Here is a 16,645-nt window from a genome sequence, read left to right as displayed (position 1 = left end):
TAATCTTGATATTGGGGAAACAGAAGCCTGACTGTAAACTACTGGCTAAAAACCAGACAAGAGTTGGGTGTGGTGCTGCACATCTTTAAAGCCAGTACTCGGGAGGTAGAGGCAGGAGGATTTCTGTGAGCTGAGACCAGCTTAGTCTATATAGCAAGCTCCAGGACAGCCAGTACTACATAGAGACCCTCTTTATTCCCCTGGCCCCCAAAAGAGAGGGAAACATTTTTTCTCTCCCAGATGAGGTCTTATCACTAGGCTGTCTCAACCTAACAGCTGCCCAAGTAATGGCATGGAGACTTTAATTTATTAATATGAAAGCTTGGCCATAGCTTAGCTTGTTCCCAACTAGCTCATAGCACAGAAATTAGCCTGTTTATACTAATCTGCATTCTGCCACTTGGCTCATTACCTCTCCCCAGTTTCTTCTAGAGTCTGGCTGGCAAATCCTTCCCCCAACCCCCATTTTTTTTCAAGAGTCCTGTCTCTGCCTGAAAGTCCCGTCTAGCTTATCCTCTCCTGCTTTGGTATAGGCTGTTCAGCTCTTTAATAAACCAAATCAGAAGGTGATGGAGATGTTTACAAAACACTGAGACAGGTGATGCTTCATAAAATTAACAGTACCAGAGTCAGCCTGTCCTCAGTCTTTGCCAGTACAGAAATCAGAATTTGAATACTACAAAGACAACCTTTACACATTGCACAAAAAGAAAATAATAATAATTCCAACAGAGTCTCTATGTAGCACTGGCTTTCCAGGGACTTGCTATATAGATCAGGCTGGCCTCAAACTCAGGAATCCACCTGTCTTCCAAGTGCTGGGATTGAAGGCATGTGCCACCACACCGAACTGAGACAGACTTTTCCTCCTCAAGTTGCTTTGGTCCTGGAATTTCATCACAGCATAGTAACCCAAACAAAGACAGTGGTGTATTGAAGATAGAGAAAAGTTAGGTTTGGGTTTTGTTACTAAGATTACTGGTGCATGTGAGCAGCAAAAGGAGGAAGAGATATAGATAGCCTAGTTTGCCTTCTTTTGCTGTAGCAAACACTTGGGGAGAAAACGGTTTACTTCTCTTATAGCTTATATAGTTCATCATGAAGGGAAGCAGGGGTAGGAACTCAAGATAGGAATCTGGAGGCAGGAACTGAAGCAGAAGCTATGGAGGAAAACTACTTACTGGCTTGCTTGTTCAGTTTGCTTTCTTACATCTACACTCTAGGATCACTTGCCCAAGAATGGCATCACCCATAGTGGGCTGGGACCTTCCACATCAATCATCAATCAATAAAATGTTCCACAGACTTTCCTACAGGTTAATCTGAGGAAGGCAGTTCCTCAATTCAGGCTCCATCTTCCCAGATAACTTCAGCTTATGGCAAGCTGAGCAAAATAACAAAATAAATGAATAATGAAATAAAACAGATCCAACCAACCAGAACAGATGACTTGTAATTTCTTCTAACTATATGGGAAGCCTTTTAAGGGAGGGAATGATACAATATGACTTGCATTTGGAAAAGCTTATAGGGAAAGGAGAGTGTGATATGAAGGAAGGGGTCAGTGCTGTGTCCACTGCTCAGATGAGAGATAACAGTAGCTTAGACTAAGTGGTTGCACTTTGTCAGCTTGACACAGGCTAAAGTCATCTGAGAGGAGGGAGTCTCAATTAAGAAAATTCCTGCATAACATCCCACAGTAGATGAGCCTGTGGGACATTTTCTTAATTAGTGATTGATGGGGGAGGGCCTGGCCCACTGTGGGTGGTACTGTCCATGGGGAGGTGGTCCTGGGTTCTGTAAGAAAGCAGGCTGAACAAGGCATGAGGAGCAAGCCAGTAAGCAGCACCTCTCCATGGCCTCTGCATCTGCTCCTGCCTCCAGGTTCCTGCCCTGCTTGAGTTCCTGTCCTGACTTCCTTTGAGGATAACAGTGATGTGGAAGCACAAGCTGAATAAACCCTTTCTTCCTCAAGTTGCTTTGGTCCTGGAATTTCATCACAGCATAGTAACCCAAACAAAGACAGTGGTGTATTGAAGATAGAGAAAAGTTAGGTTTGGGTTTTGTTACTAAGATTACTGGTGCATGTGAGCAGCAAAAGGAGGAAGAGAATAAATGGTGATGTTTAAGTTTTGTGCTGAGCAGTGGGCATACTTTCATGACATGAGAACACTGAGGAAGGAAAAGACTGGGGAAGGAATGAAATTAAGAGTTTTCTTATGGCCATGTTCAGTTGATGCTAATTAGACCATTGTATTAGTTAGGGTTTTATTGCTGTGAAGAGACACCATGACCAAGGCATCTCTTATAAAGGAAAATATTTAATTGTGGCTGGATTATAGTTTTAGAGGTTTAGTCCACCATCACCATGGTGGGAAGTATGACAGCATCCAGGCAGACATGGTGCTGGAGGAGCCCAGAGTTCTACATCTTGATCTGCAGGCAGCAGACAGAGACTGTGTGCTGCATGGGGTGTAGCTTGAGCATAGGAGACCTCAAAGTCTGTCCCCCACAGTGACACAGCTCCTCCGAGACCATACCTCCTCCAATGAGGCCATACCTCCTAATTAATGCTACTCCCTCTGGCCAAGCATTCAAACGTACCTATTCAAACCACCACAATCATCAAAGCAGAGAGGACAAGGAGCTGGACTGTACCAGGGCGATTTAGAGTTGGAGATAAATTTGAGAATTGGTGGTTATAGATGGTGGTTATATCAATTTGCTTGCTGTTAACAGAGATGCATCCTAAACAGCAAGAAGTTAAAAGATTTTTTTTCTTCCTGGTGTGGCAGCTCCACAGCCATCAGAATTAGCTTATGTTCTAAGTGGTTATTCTAGCCTTTTTTTGTCTAGTCTATATTTAGCCATTTGGAGGGAAGGAAGGGGCAATTTTGTTAAAAGTTGCAAATATTTCCTCTCACATCTTTCTGGACCTAGTCATCACAGACTACATCTAGCAGCAAGGGAAGCTAAAGAATAGTTTTTTTGGTAGACAGTTACATTCCTAGCTAAAACTTTCATCAAGAGTACTGCAAAGTTCCTGGAAATAATTTATACCAGCCTCTTCGTTGTAGGGAAGTAAATCTAGCAGCTCAAAATTGATGTTTTAAGAGAATATCAGATTAGTAAAGTTAAATTTGTGAAGGCTGGATAGAACTCAACAGTGATTATGAAAGAATTGCTTTGTTGTAACACACACACACACACACACACACACACACACACGAGTGCTGCAGAGAAGATAATGAGAATAATGGCCCTCTGCTATAGATAGTGTTTAAAACCAAGGCACTAATGACATTACCCAGGAAGAATGTCTTAAATAGGGCAGAAAATGCAGCCCTGGACCAGCCTTAGAACTCTTCAACATTTAGTGAAATACAAGGCCAGAAAAGGAACTTCCAATGATGTCACAGGAAAATCAGAAAGGTGTTGTCTTTAGAGTCCGAAAGGAGATGGTTTCCAGGAGATGGTGTTGGAAACTACAATGACCCCAAAATAAGAGGTGAAGGAGCTGGATGTGATGGTATGGGCCTGGTGGCACACACCTGTAATCATTGAACTCTGGAGATGGATTTGGTAGTATAATCTCTGCCTTATGTAAGTGGCTGTCACTGTACTTATATAACTGTATGTGCCCCATTCAGGATCCCCTTCCTTCTAATCTTTCAGTAGAGCCAGAGGCCACAGATATGAAGGTGTTTCCTGCTTATCTACTGCTCCTCCTCTTACCTGTGCTCAAAATCCCTACCCTTCTTGCCTCTTCTGGGAATCCACATGCCCATCAGTCAGCCGTTCTCTTCCATGTATGTTTAACATCTTCATCATTTAAACATGCTTAGGCTCTCCTAATTTTGGGAAAAACAAAAGCAGAACTCCCCTTTGACCCCTTATGTCTTTCCAGCCACCTCTCTACTCTTCCTACCTTCTTCTAATCCTTTTAACCAAGACTGTTGAAAACCTGGCTATTGGTGATGTTTACTCTTTCACACTGGCCACAAGATGTCTAAAAAGTGCCTACATAGTGGCTGGCTGGCCAGCCCTGCCGGAGAATGGACTTGGCAGATACCTAGACAAACAGTTTGTCCGAGTTAGATTAATACTCCCTACTCAGGTGTGGTGTTGTATGCCGGTAGACCTACCAGGAGTCTGAAGTAGGAAGGTTATGAGTTTGAGGCCAATTTAGATTGTAGAGCAAGAATGCCAAAATAAAAGAACAAGCCTCTGTGTGGTGGCATATGCCTGTGACCTTAGCACTTAGGGGAGAAGTGGGGGAGTGCCACAAGTTAGAAGCCAGCCAGGTCTACATAGTTAGACCTTGTCTCTAAAATCAAAATCAAACACATTAATCTATCTGATTTCATTGAATGAGCAAAACTGTGATTTCTTTTCTTTGGGCATAAAGACATTGTGTGCTGTAAGGTATTCTGCAATCTGCTGGGTTTTAGGACTAAATTATGAATCCAGCACACTGCTATTTGTTTTTCTTTGGACAGTCACACTTCAAGTCAAGTCATTCTAACATGTCCCTGGATTTATTTAGGGGAGAATGTTCTTCATGTCCGGGATGCCGATACCCAAGACAAAATATTACAAGCGCTACACCTCCAGTTCGGGAAACAGTACCCTTGGTGTGTATACAGCCTTTCATATCAGACTGCTTAAAAGAGGAGCTAACTTAGGCACCAGTTGAAGCTGTGGTCCATCACCCTTTAACCATCTTACTAGAACTTTCCTTCGTCTGCTGGCATGCCCTGGCAGCCCTGGCAGCCAGAGCATGGGAGGACGCCCGCTCCCATGCTCTGCCTAGGTCCCAGCAGAGAATTTTTAAGACGGGACTGCTCATTACAGTAGTACTGCCCTACACTGTGTTTCTCTGCTATAATTGGACTAGAAATAGTGTATCTGATTTTCTTTAAAACTCAGCTTTGGCTGCCATCCTTTAATTTCAATGTGGTAATTTCCCAGAAATGTAAAAATAAAACTTCTAAAATAGCAAAACCACAAACTAAGACAGAAAGCCCCAAATTCAGGTACTAAGTTACAATGTATCTGGTTCTGTGTTATTATGATTTGTAGGGCTGTTGTAGTTTTGTTTTTGTCTTTGTGTTTTGAACAGAGTCTTTCTTCTGTGCAGCCCTGGCTGTTCTAGAACTCACTATGTAAGCCAGGCTGGCCTCAAGCTCAGATCTCTCTGCCTCTATCTCCCAAGTGCTGAGAATAGAAGTCTGTGTCACCATACCCATTGTAATTTTTGTTTTAACTGACAGAAAATAAATTCATGGAGTGATTGATCATATATCACATTTTAAAACAATAGGGTGGGATGTTGTTTTATTTTCTTGTGGTGCAGGAGACTGACTCAGGGCCTCATGCATGCAGGGAAGTGCTCTGCTGCTAGGTAGTTCCCAGCCCAGAGAGGTCATTTTATCAAGAACAGATTATTTCTCCCTGAGGACTCTGATTTCAATGCACTTGCTATATCAGCTGTCATGTATGGCAGAACCATTTCACTGAACTGGCTTTTTTGGATTATTGCAGCTCAAAGATATATGGGGATGGAAATGCTGTTCCAAGGATTTTAAAGTTTCTCAAATCTATTGACCTTCAAGAGCCACTACAGAAGAAATTCTGCTTTCCTCCTGTAAAGGAGAACATCTCTCAAGATATTGACCATATTCTTGAAACTCTGAGTGCCTTGGCTGTCGACCTTGGAGGGACAAATCTCAGAGTGGCAATAGTTAGCATGAAGGTAAAGTCACTGCTAAGCACTTAGCTTCATATGTCACATGTATTCATATTTAAATGTATGCATGGAAGATGGAAGCAGAAAACAGAGGGAGTTTGTCATCATTGCCCGTAGTGCTTTTGGGTCCATTATAGTGTGTGTCTCTTATCTTCTGATTGTTAACATTTCAAGCTGCTGTGGTGCTAATGCTTATAATCCTAGTACTTAGAAGGCTGAGGCAGGAGGATTCCCACAAGTTTGAGGCCAGCCTACACTACAATGTGAAACCTTGTCTCAAAAAACCAAAAACACAGCTAAACTGTTAGGGAATCCAAATCAGTAGATCTTGAGCTGGCAATGGGGAAACCGCTTTAGGCGTGAAAGAGGGCTTTGCCACTCAGGAGGACTGAAATTATATAGTTGAAGTGTGGAGTCCACTGGTCACTTCCCCACCTAGATAAGAGTCTCTATAGGTAAAGAAGTGTGCCTCATTTAGGGAGTGGTCAGCTGGGTACTTCCCCATTTTTCATTCTTATAAGCCTGATCTTAACAGAGTACCACATAGACCATCATTCTGCTAACCAAAACATTGCCAGACTTCTGGCAGGGTGAAAAAGCTTTCATGAAAATAGCAGAAAATAAAAGAAAATAGTGTTAAAATGATCTACCTACTTAATGAAAAATAAGCCTCCCAGAAATATCTGTTTGCAGTATGATAGATATGTAAAGTTTCAACAGTCCTTGAGAAATAGCAGTGGTTTTAAACACAAATTAATAGAAATTTAATGATACTAGGACAATTAATGAAAAGCAAAACAAAACATAACAGCTGTCTCAAGAGAAGTTTAAAGCCTCCCTATATTTTAAAAGTCAATAGACTATTCTTCTAACATAGGATTTTTATCAGTGACCAACACCTTTTTAGAGGTGAAATTTCTATTGCAATCAAGAAAAAAATGTTTTCTGTCTTGTAAGGAATAAAGCAAAGGACAGCAAAAATGAAAATATTATTTATGGGCCATGTGAATAAATTAACTGGCTTCTAGAGTTAGGGTGATTTAGTAAATGGGTATATAGTATAACTAATATGTTCAGTAATTTTCTGATTATATGAATCTGTGACAAGGATTTTGGGTTCCTTTGTGTGAATGTCTGTCAAACGTTCCTGCACATTAGCATCACTCAAGTGCTGTAAGACTCCAGATGTCTGGCTCCTGTCCAGACTCATTAGTTTGGAATCTCTGGAGACATCATGGTTGCACTAAGCTTACTTTATCACACAGTAAACACTGAGAAGCACTCCTGTGGATTTATTTTTAATGATAAATGGCTTTAACTCTTGTATTTCATATGTAAAGGTCAATTAATACAAAGGGAAAAGGTGATCCAATTCAGAGCAACCCAGACTCCTAAGAATAATTAAAACCATAAACCATGATTTACATAAGTAAAATTATGAAATAGTGCCAAAGTCCTGAAAAGGTATACTTGGTGAAAGTGTTGAGTGTTTTTTAAATGTCAGCACCTCACAAATTGGATTACAAATTTAACATAAATATAGTCAACATTTCAATGAGAGTTTCATAAAATTACCATAAGCTATTGGTTGTTTTTTTTTTTTAAATAGCATTATTCTGAAACAAAATAATACACGGTTGAGGTGAATAACAAAACAAAACCCTGGAACACCAAGAATAATTAGGAGGGACTATCTGTGTTTTGTATTAAATTGCAGCATCCAGCACAGTATTTTATACAATGTGGCAATGTGGCAGTCCACATAGAAGTTTGTCCTGAGTTGAGTATTCATACCATTACAGGCTTCAGTACAGTAGATGACTACAATGCAAACATTAGGGTAACTATATGGTTGTCTCAGTATTGAAGTTAGATAATTGTTTTTGTTTGTTTGTTTTGTTTTTTCCAGACAGGGTTTCTCTGTGTAGCCTTGGCTGCCCTAGACTCACTTTGCAGACCAGGCTGGCCTTAGGATCTGCCTGCCTCTGCCTCCCTGAGTGCTGGGATGACAGGCCTGTGCCACTGAGCCTGGCTGAAGTTAGATAGTTGTGTTAGATAGTTGTATCAACCTGTATCAACCTGAAAAGAGGAATTATGAAGTAATTCCTTTTTAATGAAGTAGGCTTAGATTGCCCACTGTTGACCACAAGTCTCAGAGGATCTTCTTTGATGGCTGTGGAGTTGCCATTGTGTCAGCAAGCTTTTGTTGGGGTGGGTTCTCAGGAAATTACTTAGGTTCATCTCAGGGACAGGCATCTACATGTAGGCACTTCTGTCTGCAGCAGCACCGTCTCTGCAAAGGCTGAGTATCCCTGAAAGGCCACCTAACATCCACAAAATGATTGTGCTCCCTAGCTGGGGCACTGAAACAGGCCTGTGCTTTGTTTTTTCTCTCTCCCTCTTTCAGGGTGAAATAGTTAAGAAGTACACTCAGTTCAACCCTAAGACCTATGAAGAAAGGATTAATTTAATCCTGCAGATGTGTGTGGAAGCTGCAGCAGAAGCTGTGAAACTAAACTGCAGAATTCTGGGAGTAGGTGAGATTTTAAACTACAAATACAAGAAACATTCCTTTCTGTGTTCATAGTTCACCAAGTTCTTACAGTTAACCTCAGGCCAGTGTCTGCCTGTGACTAGGTTCCAGGTTCTCCTTGGGCCCCAAGCATTCCTCAAATGCCAGCATTAGGGAGAAGCATGGATGGTTCTGTAGGTCTATGGGACAGTCCCTCAGAACTGTCCTTGAAGTCCTTGCTAATGTTCAGGATGTTGGGTGAATTAATTTATGTTTGGAGCCAAGAGGGTTGGCAGGCTTTCCTAAAATGGGTAACCAAAATTGTCTTCCATGTTTGGGGTGGAGCTCAGGCATCTCCACAGGTGGCCGTGTGAATCCCCAGGAAGGAATTGTGCTGCATTCAACCAAACTGATACAGGAATGGAACTCTGTGGACCTCAGAACACCGCTCTCCGACACCTTGCATCTTCCTGTGTGGGTGGACAATGATGGCAACTGTGCTGCCATGGCAGAAAGGAAGTTTGGCCAAGGAAAAGGACAGGAAAACTTTGTGACCCTCATCACAGGGACAGGTGAGAGGGAAAGAAAAAGCACTTCAGAATGGACCAGAACTGGCTTCAACCCTCAGTAAGGCACCTACAGCTACACCTTAGCCTTCACTTGCAGCTGGGAGTATGCACACACTGAGGTCAGGGCCTCCTCAGCCCTTTTCTGGGGAGGTAGTTCAATGGTAGGAGCACATGTCCACCATGTATGAAGCCATCCCCAGTATCATTAAGAAGAAAAAGAAAAAAAGAATTTTGGCTAGGCATGGTGGCTCACACGTGAAATCCCAGCACTTGAAAAGCAGAAGAAAGAGAATGCTGTAAATTTCCAGGTCAGCCAGGGCTATATTAACCCTTAAATTTTGTATTATTACACTTTCCTTTTAGGCTCCTGTTGTTTGTTGTTTTGATTGACAAAGATCTCATGTAGCCCAGGCTGGCTTTGAACCCTTGAGCCTACTGCCTTGACCTTCCAAACTCTAGGGCTCTGATTGGTTGTTTTTTTTTTTTCTTCTTGCAAGTCCTCTTTTTGTGTTGAACAACTTAACAAACCTGGATACCATTTTCTAGCTCAGAGCAGTCAGTAAGCTACAGAGAAAGAGGAAGAAGAATTGAGAAATAAGTTCTGGAGACATGATTCAGCAGCTAAGGGTACTTAGGCTTCTCTTCAGAGGATCCAGGTTTGATTCCCATAATCGCACATGACCATCTGGAACTCCGTTCCAGGGGATCCAATACACCCTTCTGACCTCTGCAGGCTACCAGGCACACATGTGTTGCTCCTAGATATATACAGGAAAAATACCCATATACATAAATTTTAAAGTTAAAAAGTAATAGTTGGTGGGGCCTACTGTAGCACACCTTTAATCCCAGCATTTTGGAGGCAGAGGCAGACAGATCTCTGAGTTTAAAGCCAGCCTGATTTACAAAGTGAGTCCAGGACAGTCAAGGCTCTGTTACTCAGAGAAACCTGGTCTCAAAAAACCAAAAGAAAAACAAAGGTAATAGTTGGCAGGACAGCTCTTAAAAATGGTGGCTTCTAAGGAAAAATGTCTTTTACCTCCTTAATGAGAGAGTTAATGTGTTAGTACTCCATATAGGACAGTCATTTTCTTTGTTCTTTTAGAATGGTAGAATTTCAGTTGTGGCCTCAGAATCACATTCTATGTTCTGTGCTTCTGGAAGCAAGCACTGTAACACCACTAGGCAAATGATTGTCTTACCTTGCTTTTCCTGAGGCAGAGCTTGCACAAGGACTTAGGTATGGGCCTTTTCTTATGGAGGAGGTTCTGAGAAGCAGGAGGGAGGCAAAGGGGGAGGGAGGTAAAGTGGAGTACAGCCACTTAAAGGTGTGATGTAAGGGTCACATCTCCCAGGACCCTGAAAAAGCTTCCCACAGCAGCGTCTGGAGTGTCCAATTCCTGCTGGCTCTGTCTCACCTGGGCATCAGTCTGCCAGCTTATAAGGTCTCACTCAGTGCAGAGTAGGCAGTGTGTGCTTGAGGGACCACCCAGCCAACACAGGGTGGGTCAGAAGCCGCAGCTGGTTGAAGCCATAGTAAGCCAGCCAGATGGGCAATGAGATCTCAGAAGATCTACAAATACTTCCTTCCAAAGTCGTACCAAACACACCTTTGGTGCTCCGTGAGCCTCAACCATGTAGAGAAGTGGACGTTTTAAACCTTACACTCAGAGGTTAGGCTAAGCAGATGGGAGCATTGGCACATCCTAGCTGTCTTGTTTCAGGCAGTGCCACAGTGATCTGTCTCCCTACAGGGATTGGTGGAGGGATCATCCACCAGCATGAGCTGATCCATGGCAGCTCCTTCTGTGCTGCAGAGCTTGGCCACCTCGTGGTATCTTTGGATGGGCCTGACTGTTCCTGTGGAAGCCATGGCTGTATTGAAGCATATGCCTCTGGAATGGCATTGCAGAGGGAAGCAAAGAAGCTCCATGATGGTTGGTATTTCTCTTCTTCTGAAGTAACTAACTAAGTGGCAGACAGGTACTTTTAGGAGGAGAAATTACAGAGAGCTGATCATGGAAGCTATGGTTCTCAACTAACTCTTTTTTTTTTCTTCATCCTGGTGCTCCAGGGTATTCTCACCGAGATCTACACTTGTCCTGGGGAGAGCTGGACAGGGCCTACTGCCCCAAGATAGTAGAGGAGTTCTTTTAATTTTGTTTCTCAGCCACTGGTTGACACATTTTAGTGAAGAAATAAGCGGTGAACATCTTTCAGTTTCAGTGTGTCAAATGCAGGGAGAACAATGACCAAGGAGGTGGCTACCTGTACAGGGGACACCAAGTACCCTCCATACAGGAAAAGAGGGGGTGTCATGCAGGAGAGAGCAGGGGTGCAGTCCCTGTGATGGGCCCCTCATGAGGTGGGAAGAGGTGAGCTGCAAAGAGAGGTGGAGGATCGAAGAGAAGGAAGAAAGTGAAGATGTGCAGGTGTGGGGTGGAAAAGCATGAGACCACTGCCTTGTCTGAGAGGTGTGTGTGGCAGCCTGGTGAAAAGTGACAGACAGCCGGTAGCTGTGAGGCCCAGACAGCAGAGCTTGGCATGACACCTAAGGAGGGTGGTAGGACATTGTCTTCCTTTAGACTCAGGAGTAATAGTATTTTACTTTTCGACGTAACCAGCTTAAAAAGAGGCAGCTCAGCAAATAAAAGCACCTGCCACCAAGCCTAGCAACCTGAGTTTTATCCTCAGGACCCACATTTGGAAGGAGAGAACCAACTCTGCACACACCACACACACACACACACGCACGCACGCACGCACGCACGCACGCACGCACGCGCGTGCTAACCTGGTGTGGTGCACACCTTTAACCCCAGCACTCAGGAAGTAGAGGCAGGTGAATCTCTGTGAGTTTGAGGTCAGCCTGGTCTATATTAAGATCCTGTCTCAAAAAACTTGAAACAGGTGCTGGGGGTGAGAAAGGCCCTTTCTTTTCTCTCATAGTTTCAGGCTTTAGGCTGACTAGCCAGTCCTGGTGCCATGGGCCCATGGCAGCACAGGCTATCATGGCAGGAGTGTGTGCCAGATTCCTGTTCACTTCATGGACAGAGGCAGAAAGGAAGGGCTAGGGACCCAGAATCTGAGTGTGTCCCCAGTGGCTTAACCTACCCTAACACAGCAGTTCCTGACTGACTGAAAGACAAGGACTCCAGATTGTAGCAGAGTAGTGTCCACTGTTGGGGTGTGGGGATGGCTCAGTCAGTGAAGCACCTGCCTCACAAGCATGAGGACTTTGTTGGAATCCTCAGCACTCACACCAGGCATGGTGGTGCACATCTGCAATCCCAGCAGCCATGATTTAGACAGGAGGGTGCCTGGGGCTTGCAGGCCAGACAGTCTAGACAGAATGGTGTTTTAGGTTCCATGAGAGACCTTGCCTCAAAAAAATAATGTGGACTGAGGGAGACAGCCAAATCCACTTCTGGTTTACAACACACACACACACACACACGTACACGTGAACATACCTACAGACACATATAGCACTCACACAGAAAAAAAATGTATTTAGTTGAGCCAACTTTGTACATAATCCAGGTCCACTGTCTAATTCCTAAAATAATTCCAGTTACCATTCTAGTCTTCTAGAAAAGAGAGGCAGAAATGAAACAACGTGGGCAGGCCTATGCAGCCAGTAGTGACAGCTGGAACAGATCTGAGCTGGAGCTGGCCAGGCCTGTCACTCTACCCACTGAACCTTGCTGTTGTAGACCACCTCAGAGCTGTGGCAAGGAGTGTAGCGTTGTTTGCGGTGAATGAGGGTGGAGAGGGAGAAGGAAGAGTCAGGTGGGGAGAATAATCATATAATAATAATATTATAATATTGCAAATGACAAGTGAGGGAAGCAGCAGGCAAGAGGCTGTATTCAGATTGGAACATCTTCCAAGTGGGTAAGTTCAGAATTGTCCTAGCAAGAGGGCAGCAAAGGCTTCGGCAATGTATGGGTATGTACAAGTGATAAATAGCTCCGCCACTGTGAAAAGAAACACCTCCTTGCTTAGAGCTGCTGCTGGTGAGTACATGGTGGGTGTAACTGAGGCCTCCCTCAGGGCTGCGCACTGCTCACTAATGACTGCTCCTTCTGTTTCTCAGAGGATCTGCTCTTGGTGGAAGGGATGTCAGTGCCAAAAGATGAAGCTGTGGGCGCCCTCCATCTCATCCAAGCTGCCAAGCTCGGCAATGTGAAGGCCCAGAGCATCTTAAGAACAGGTGAGCCTGCAGTCCCAGACACCCACGGCTCCTACAGAGGGCCTCAGTTTCCCTCAGCTGCAGTGCTCTGCATTGTGCACTCTGAGACACTTTTCCTAGTCACTGAGATAGGGAAAGGTGTGGAGATGTTTAGAAGCACTGCCTTTAATTGTGTTTAATTCTCAGGCATGGTGACGCATGCCTTTAATACCAGCACTTGGGGGCCAGAGGCAGAGGATGAGGGCAGAGGTTGCTTGGTCTGTAGAGCGAGTTCCAGGACAGCCAGCGCTATTACACAGAGAAACCCTATCTCGTAAGAAAACAACAAAACAAACAAAAACAAAAAAAGAACAAGAAAAAAAAAACTATCCTGAGTTTTACCAGTCACCAACAGTTAGAATGTCTTCCCAATTTTTGTTTGTTCTTGTAATGCTCACATAAGATTATATCTTACAGTATATATAAAATTTGTTTAGTTTTGCAGTGCTTAGAATGAACACAGGGTCTTACACATTCTGGCAAGTACTATATAGACTCCCATTCCTTTCTTTTTCTCCGATGAGGTTTCCTTTGTTGTCTGTGCTGACACCAGGAAAGAAATGGGAAATAAAGATAGTAGCAGAGGCCTTACCTCTAGACATCTAGGTAGCAGCTTGCATGATTAGGTGAGTTCAAGACCAGCCTTGGCTACAGAATGAGAGCCTGTCTTACAGAGGATAAGAAATCATGACACTCTCCTATGGGCCTCTCTTCTCAGCAGGCTGAGGCAAGAGAATTGCTTGATTCCAGGAGTTCTGAGCCATGTTGTGAGACCTCTGTCTCAAAGCAAAACAAAAAGCCAGCTTGTACACAGGTGTTTGCAACTGAGGCAAGAAGCCTGCTGAGCGGGACACCTACCTGGATTATGCAGTAAGAGGCTTTGTCAAAATAGAAACCAAAAAAAAAAAAAAAGGAAGAAAGAAAAGCCAGGAAAATGTTTGGTTTGGTTTAAGACTGTCTGTGTACATAGTGCTAGAACTCACTGCATAGACCAGGCTGGCCTACTCAAAAGACCCACCCATCCGTCTCCTGAGTGGTAGAACTAAGGCTGTGTGCCATCATACCTAGCCTTCATGAATGGCTTTTTAAAATTATTTTTTTATTTTTATTACAGTTTATTCACTGTATCCCCATGAACAGCTTTAAAATACAGCACTTCCTGATGCCTGGTTTAGCGTTTTCTTAGAAACATTTTTGCTTTTTGCTCTCCTCCAGCCGGAACTGCTTTGGGCCTTGGGGTAGTGAACATCCTCCACACCATGAACCCCTCCCTGGTGATCCTGTCTGGAGTCCTGGCCGGCCACTACATCCACATCGTAAAGGACGTCATCCGTCAGCAAGCCTTGTCCTCTGTGCAGGATGTGGATGTGGTGGTTTCAGACTTGGTTGACCCAGCCCTGCTTGGCGCTGCCAGCATGGTGCTGGACTACACAACGCGCAGAGTCCACTAGTCCCCTGGGAGTGGACGTGGACTGAGACCCAAAAGCTGCTTAGTGGAACCAGGTTCTTTTAGGTCAGTATTTCTTCAAAGGAAAATTTGGGGAGGTGCTGAGACAGGTCAGTGTTAAGAGCCTGTACTGCTCTTGCCAAGGACCCTAGTTCAGTTCCCAGTACCCATGTCAGGCAGCTCAACTGCCTGAAAGCCAAGCTCCAGGGGATCCAATGCCTCGGCTGCCTAGGGCATCTGCACTCAAATGTACATACCCTTTCCCAAATACACATAATTAAGAATAAATCTTATTTTTAAAAAAGGCAAATTTGATATTTAATCTGCAGAAACACCAGAGTATCTTTGCTTTTTTTCCCTTCCTTTCTATATTGGTCAGGGTTTTCTAGAAGAAGAGAACGGATAGACATGACTCTCTTGCTCTCCAAAGGGGATTATTAGACTGGCCACAGACGGTGGTCAGCTAGTCCAGCAATGGCTGTCTTCTGAAGGAGAGCCCAAGAATCCAGTACTTGGTCAGTACATGAGGCTGCATGTCTCAGTTGGTCTTCAGTATATATCAAAATTGTGAAGCAGGCTTTGATACTAGTGAATGGAGAGCAAGGGCAACGAGGCAAAAGCAATCCTTTCCTTCTTCCATGTACTTTATGTAGGTTGTCACCACAAAGTGTGGCCTAGATTAAAGGTAGACCTTCCCACCTCAAAAGGCCTGAATTAGAGGTGGAACTTACTATTTAAAATGATTTAACTAAAATTTCCTTCTAGGGGTACCTAGGCTCTTGGGTTTTAGTTAATTCAAGGCAGTCAAGTTGACAACCAAGGATAGTATCACACCTTCCAAATCCATGTTTCCCCATGAGCTCTTGCAAAGGTTTGCTCTTACTGCAAACCCTGGTGTGGGTTTCAGGGACACCTTTTGCAGCAAAAGGAGCAACAGCAACTGACCCAGAAGCCTGAGGACTCCTCATAGACCTTGGGATGCTAGCACCATGAGAAGATTTGGTTAGAAGTGCTTCCTCAGACCACAGGAAGAGATCCTGTTACACAACAGCTCACCAGGAAATGCCATTTTTTAGCAACATAACTTTATACATTTCATGAAGTCATGCTCCTGTTAAACAGCCACCACGTCAAGGGACTGGACAGATGTGTCACACCCCAGTGTCTGCTGAAAGATGCTTTACTTGAGGCATTTGTTACACTTCAGACTGGGGTCCAAGTTATGGTGGCCTTAGTGGGTGTCCTTATCTTCCCAGAGAAAGCAAGCAGGACTGAGAGCTTCTGAAGGAGGGCCGCTGTCCTCAAAGGCTCTTTGCTTCTGACCAGCAGATGCTTCTACCCTCCTTGACTTTCACTGTTCTCTGTGACCCACAATGTCTGCGGAGGCAGTGTGGCTGTGTGCGTGTGCACGGCTGTGCATGTGTGTGTGACAGAGCCACAAATCTAAAGCTCAGAGCCACGAATCTGGATTCTGACAAAATGAGAATCTGTGCTTTCCTTTTGTTGTTTGTTTTTGAGACAGAATCTCATGTTCTACTCTGTATCCATGGTTCATCTTGAACTCTAAACAAGCCTCCTGCCCCAGCTTCTAGAGTGCTGGGATTATAGATAATGAGTCACCATACCTAGCTGAAAAAGTTCTGCCTGGAGAGATGGCTCAGTGGTTAAGAGCACCATCCCTTCTTTCAAAGGACCCAGGTTCAAATCTCAGCACCCACATGGTAGCTAACAACTGTAATGCCAATTCCAAGAGGTCTAACGCCTTCACACTAATGTGCCTAAAATTAAAAATGCCACTGCATCGGTCCCTTCCTGTTGCTGTGCTAATACAGTGACCAAAGCAACTTACACCAGAAAGTTTCTTTCAGCTTACAGTTCTAGAGCATCCGTAATGGCAGGGAAGGCCCAGGAGGAGGCCAGGGAAGGCAGCTTGAGAAATCACGTCTTCAACTACAAGCAAAAAGCAGGATAAGTGAACTGGAAGTGGGGGAAGGCTATGAACTCACCCGCAGGGATGCATTTCTTCCAGCAAGGCTGCGCCCCTCAAAAAGCACCATCAAAAAAAAAAAAAAAAAAGCACCATCAACTGGGGGTCATGTATTGAAATACCTGAGCCTATGGCGGTCACTCTCAT

The 16,645-nt window shown here is 44.1% G+C and overlaps 1 protein-coding gene across 3 annotated transcripts in view; it reads left to right on the top strand.

The window, feature by feature from the left end:
• Positions 1 to 14,821, top strand: part of Gne (glucosamine (UDP-N-acetyl)-2-epimerase/N-acetylmannosamine kinase) — a 35,576-nt gene extending 20,755 nt beyond the window's left edge. For all 3 annotated transcript variants that reach the window (XM_060379841.1, XM_021645966.2, XM_060379840.1), the window contains exons 6-12: positions 4,547 to 4,634; positions 5,545 to 5,755; positions 8,157 to 8,286; positions 8,612 to 8,833; positions 10,585 to 10,767; positions 12,930 to 13,046; positions 14,280 to 14,821. In XM_060379841.1, the coding sequence (XP_060235824.1) occupies positions 4,547 to 4,634; positions 5,545 to 5,755; positions 8,157 to 8,286; positions 8,612 to 8,833; positions 10,585 to 10,767; positions 12,930 to 13,046; positions 14,280 to 14,515 (1,187 nt within the window). In that variant the 3' untranslated portion in view covers positions 14,516 to 14,821. The remainder of the gene's footprint in view (positions 1 to 4,546; positions 4,635 to 5,544; positions 5,756 to 8,156; positions 8,287 to 8,611; positions 8,834 to 10,584; positions 10,768 to 12,929; positions 13,047 to 14,279) is intronic.
• The last annotated feature ends 1,824 nt before the right edge of the window (positions 14,822 to 16,645 follow it).

The sequence above is a fragment of the Meriones unguiculatus genome, chromosome 3 (assembly GCF_030254825.1).
Source record: "Meriones unguiculatus strain TT.TT164.6M chromosome 3, Bangor_MerUng_6.1, whole genome shotgun sequence".
Classification (NCBI taxonomy): Eukaryota; Metazoa; Chordata; class Mammalia; order Rodentia; family Muridae; genus Meriones; species Meriones unguiculatus.
The sequence above is the reverse complement of the archived record's forward strand: the minus strand, read 5'-3'. Positions and strand labels throughout refer to the sequence as shown.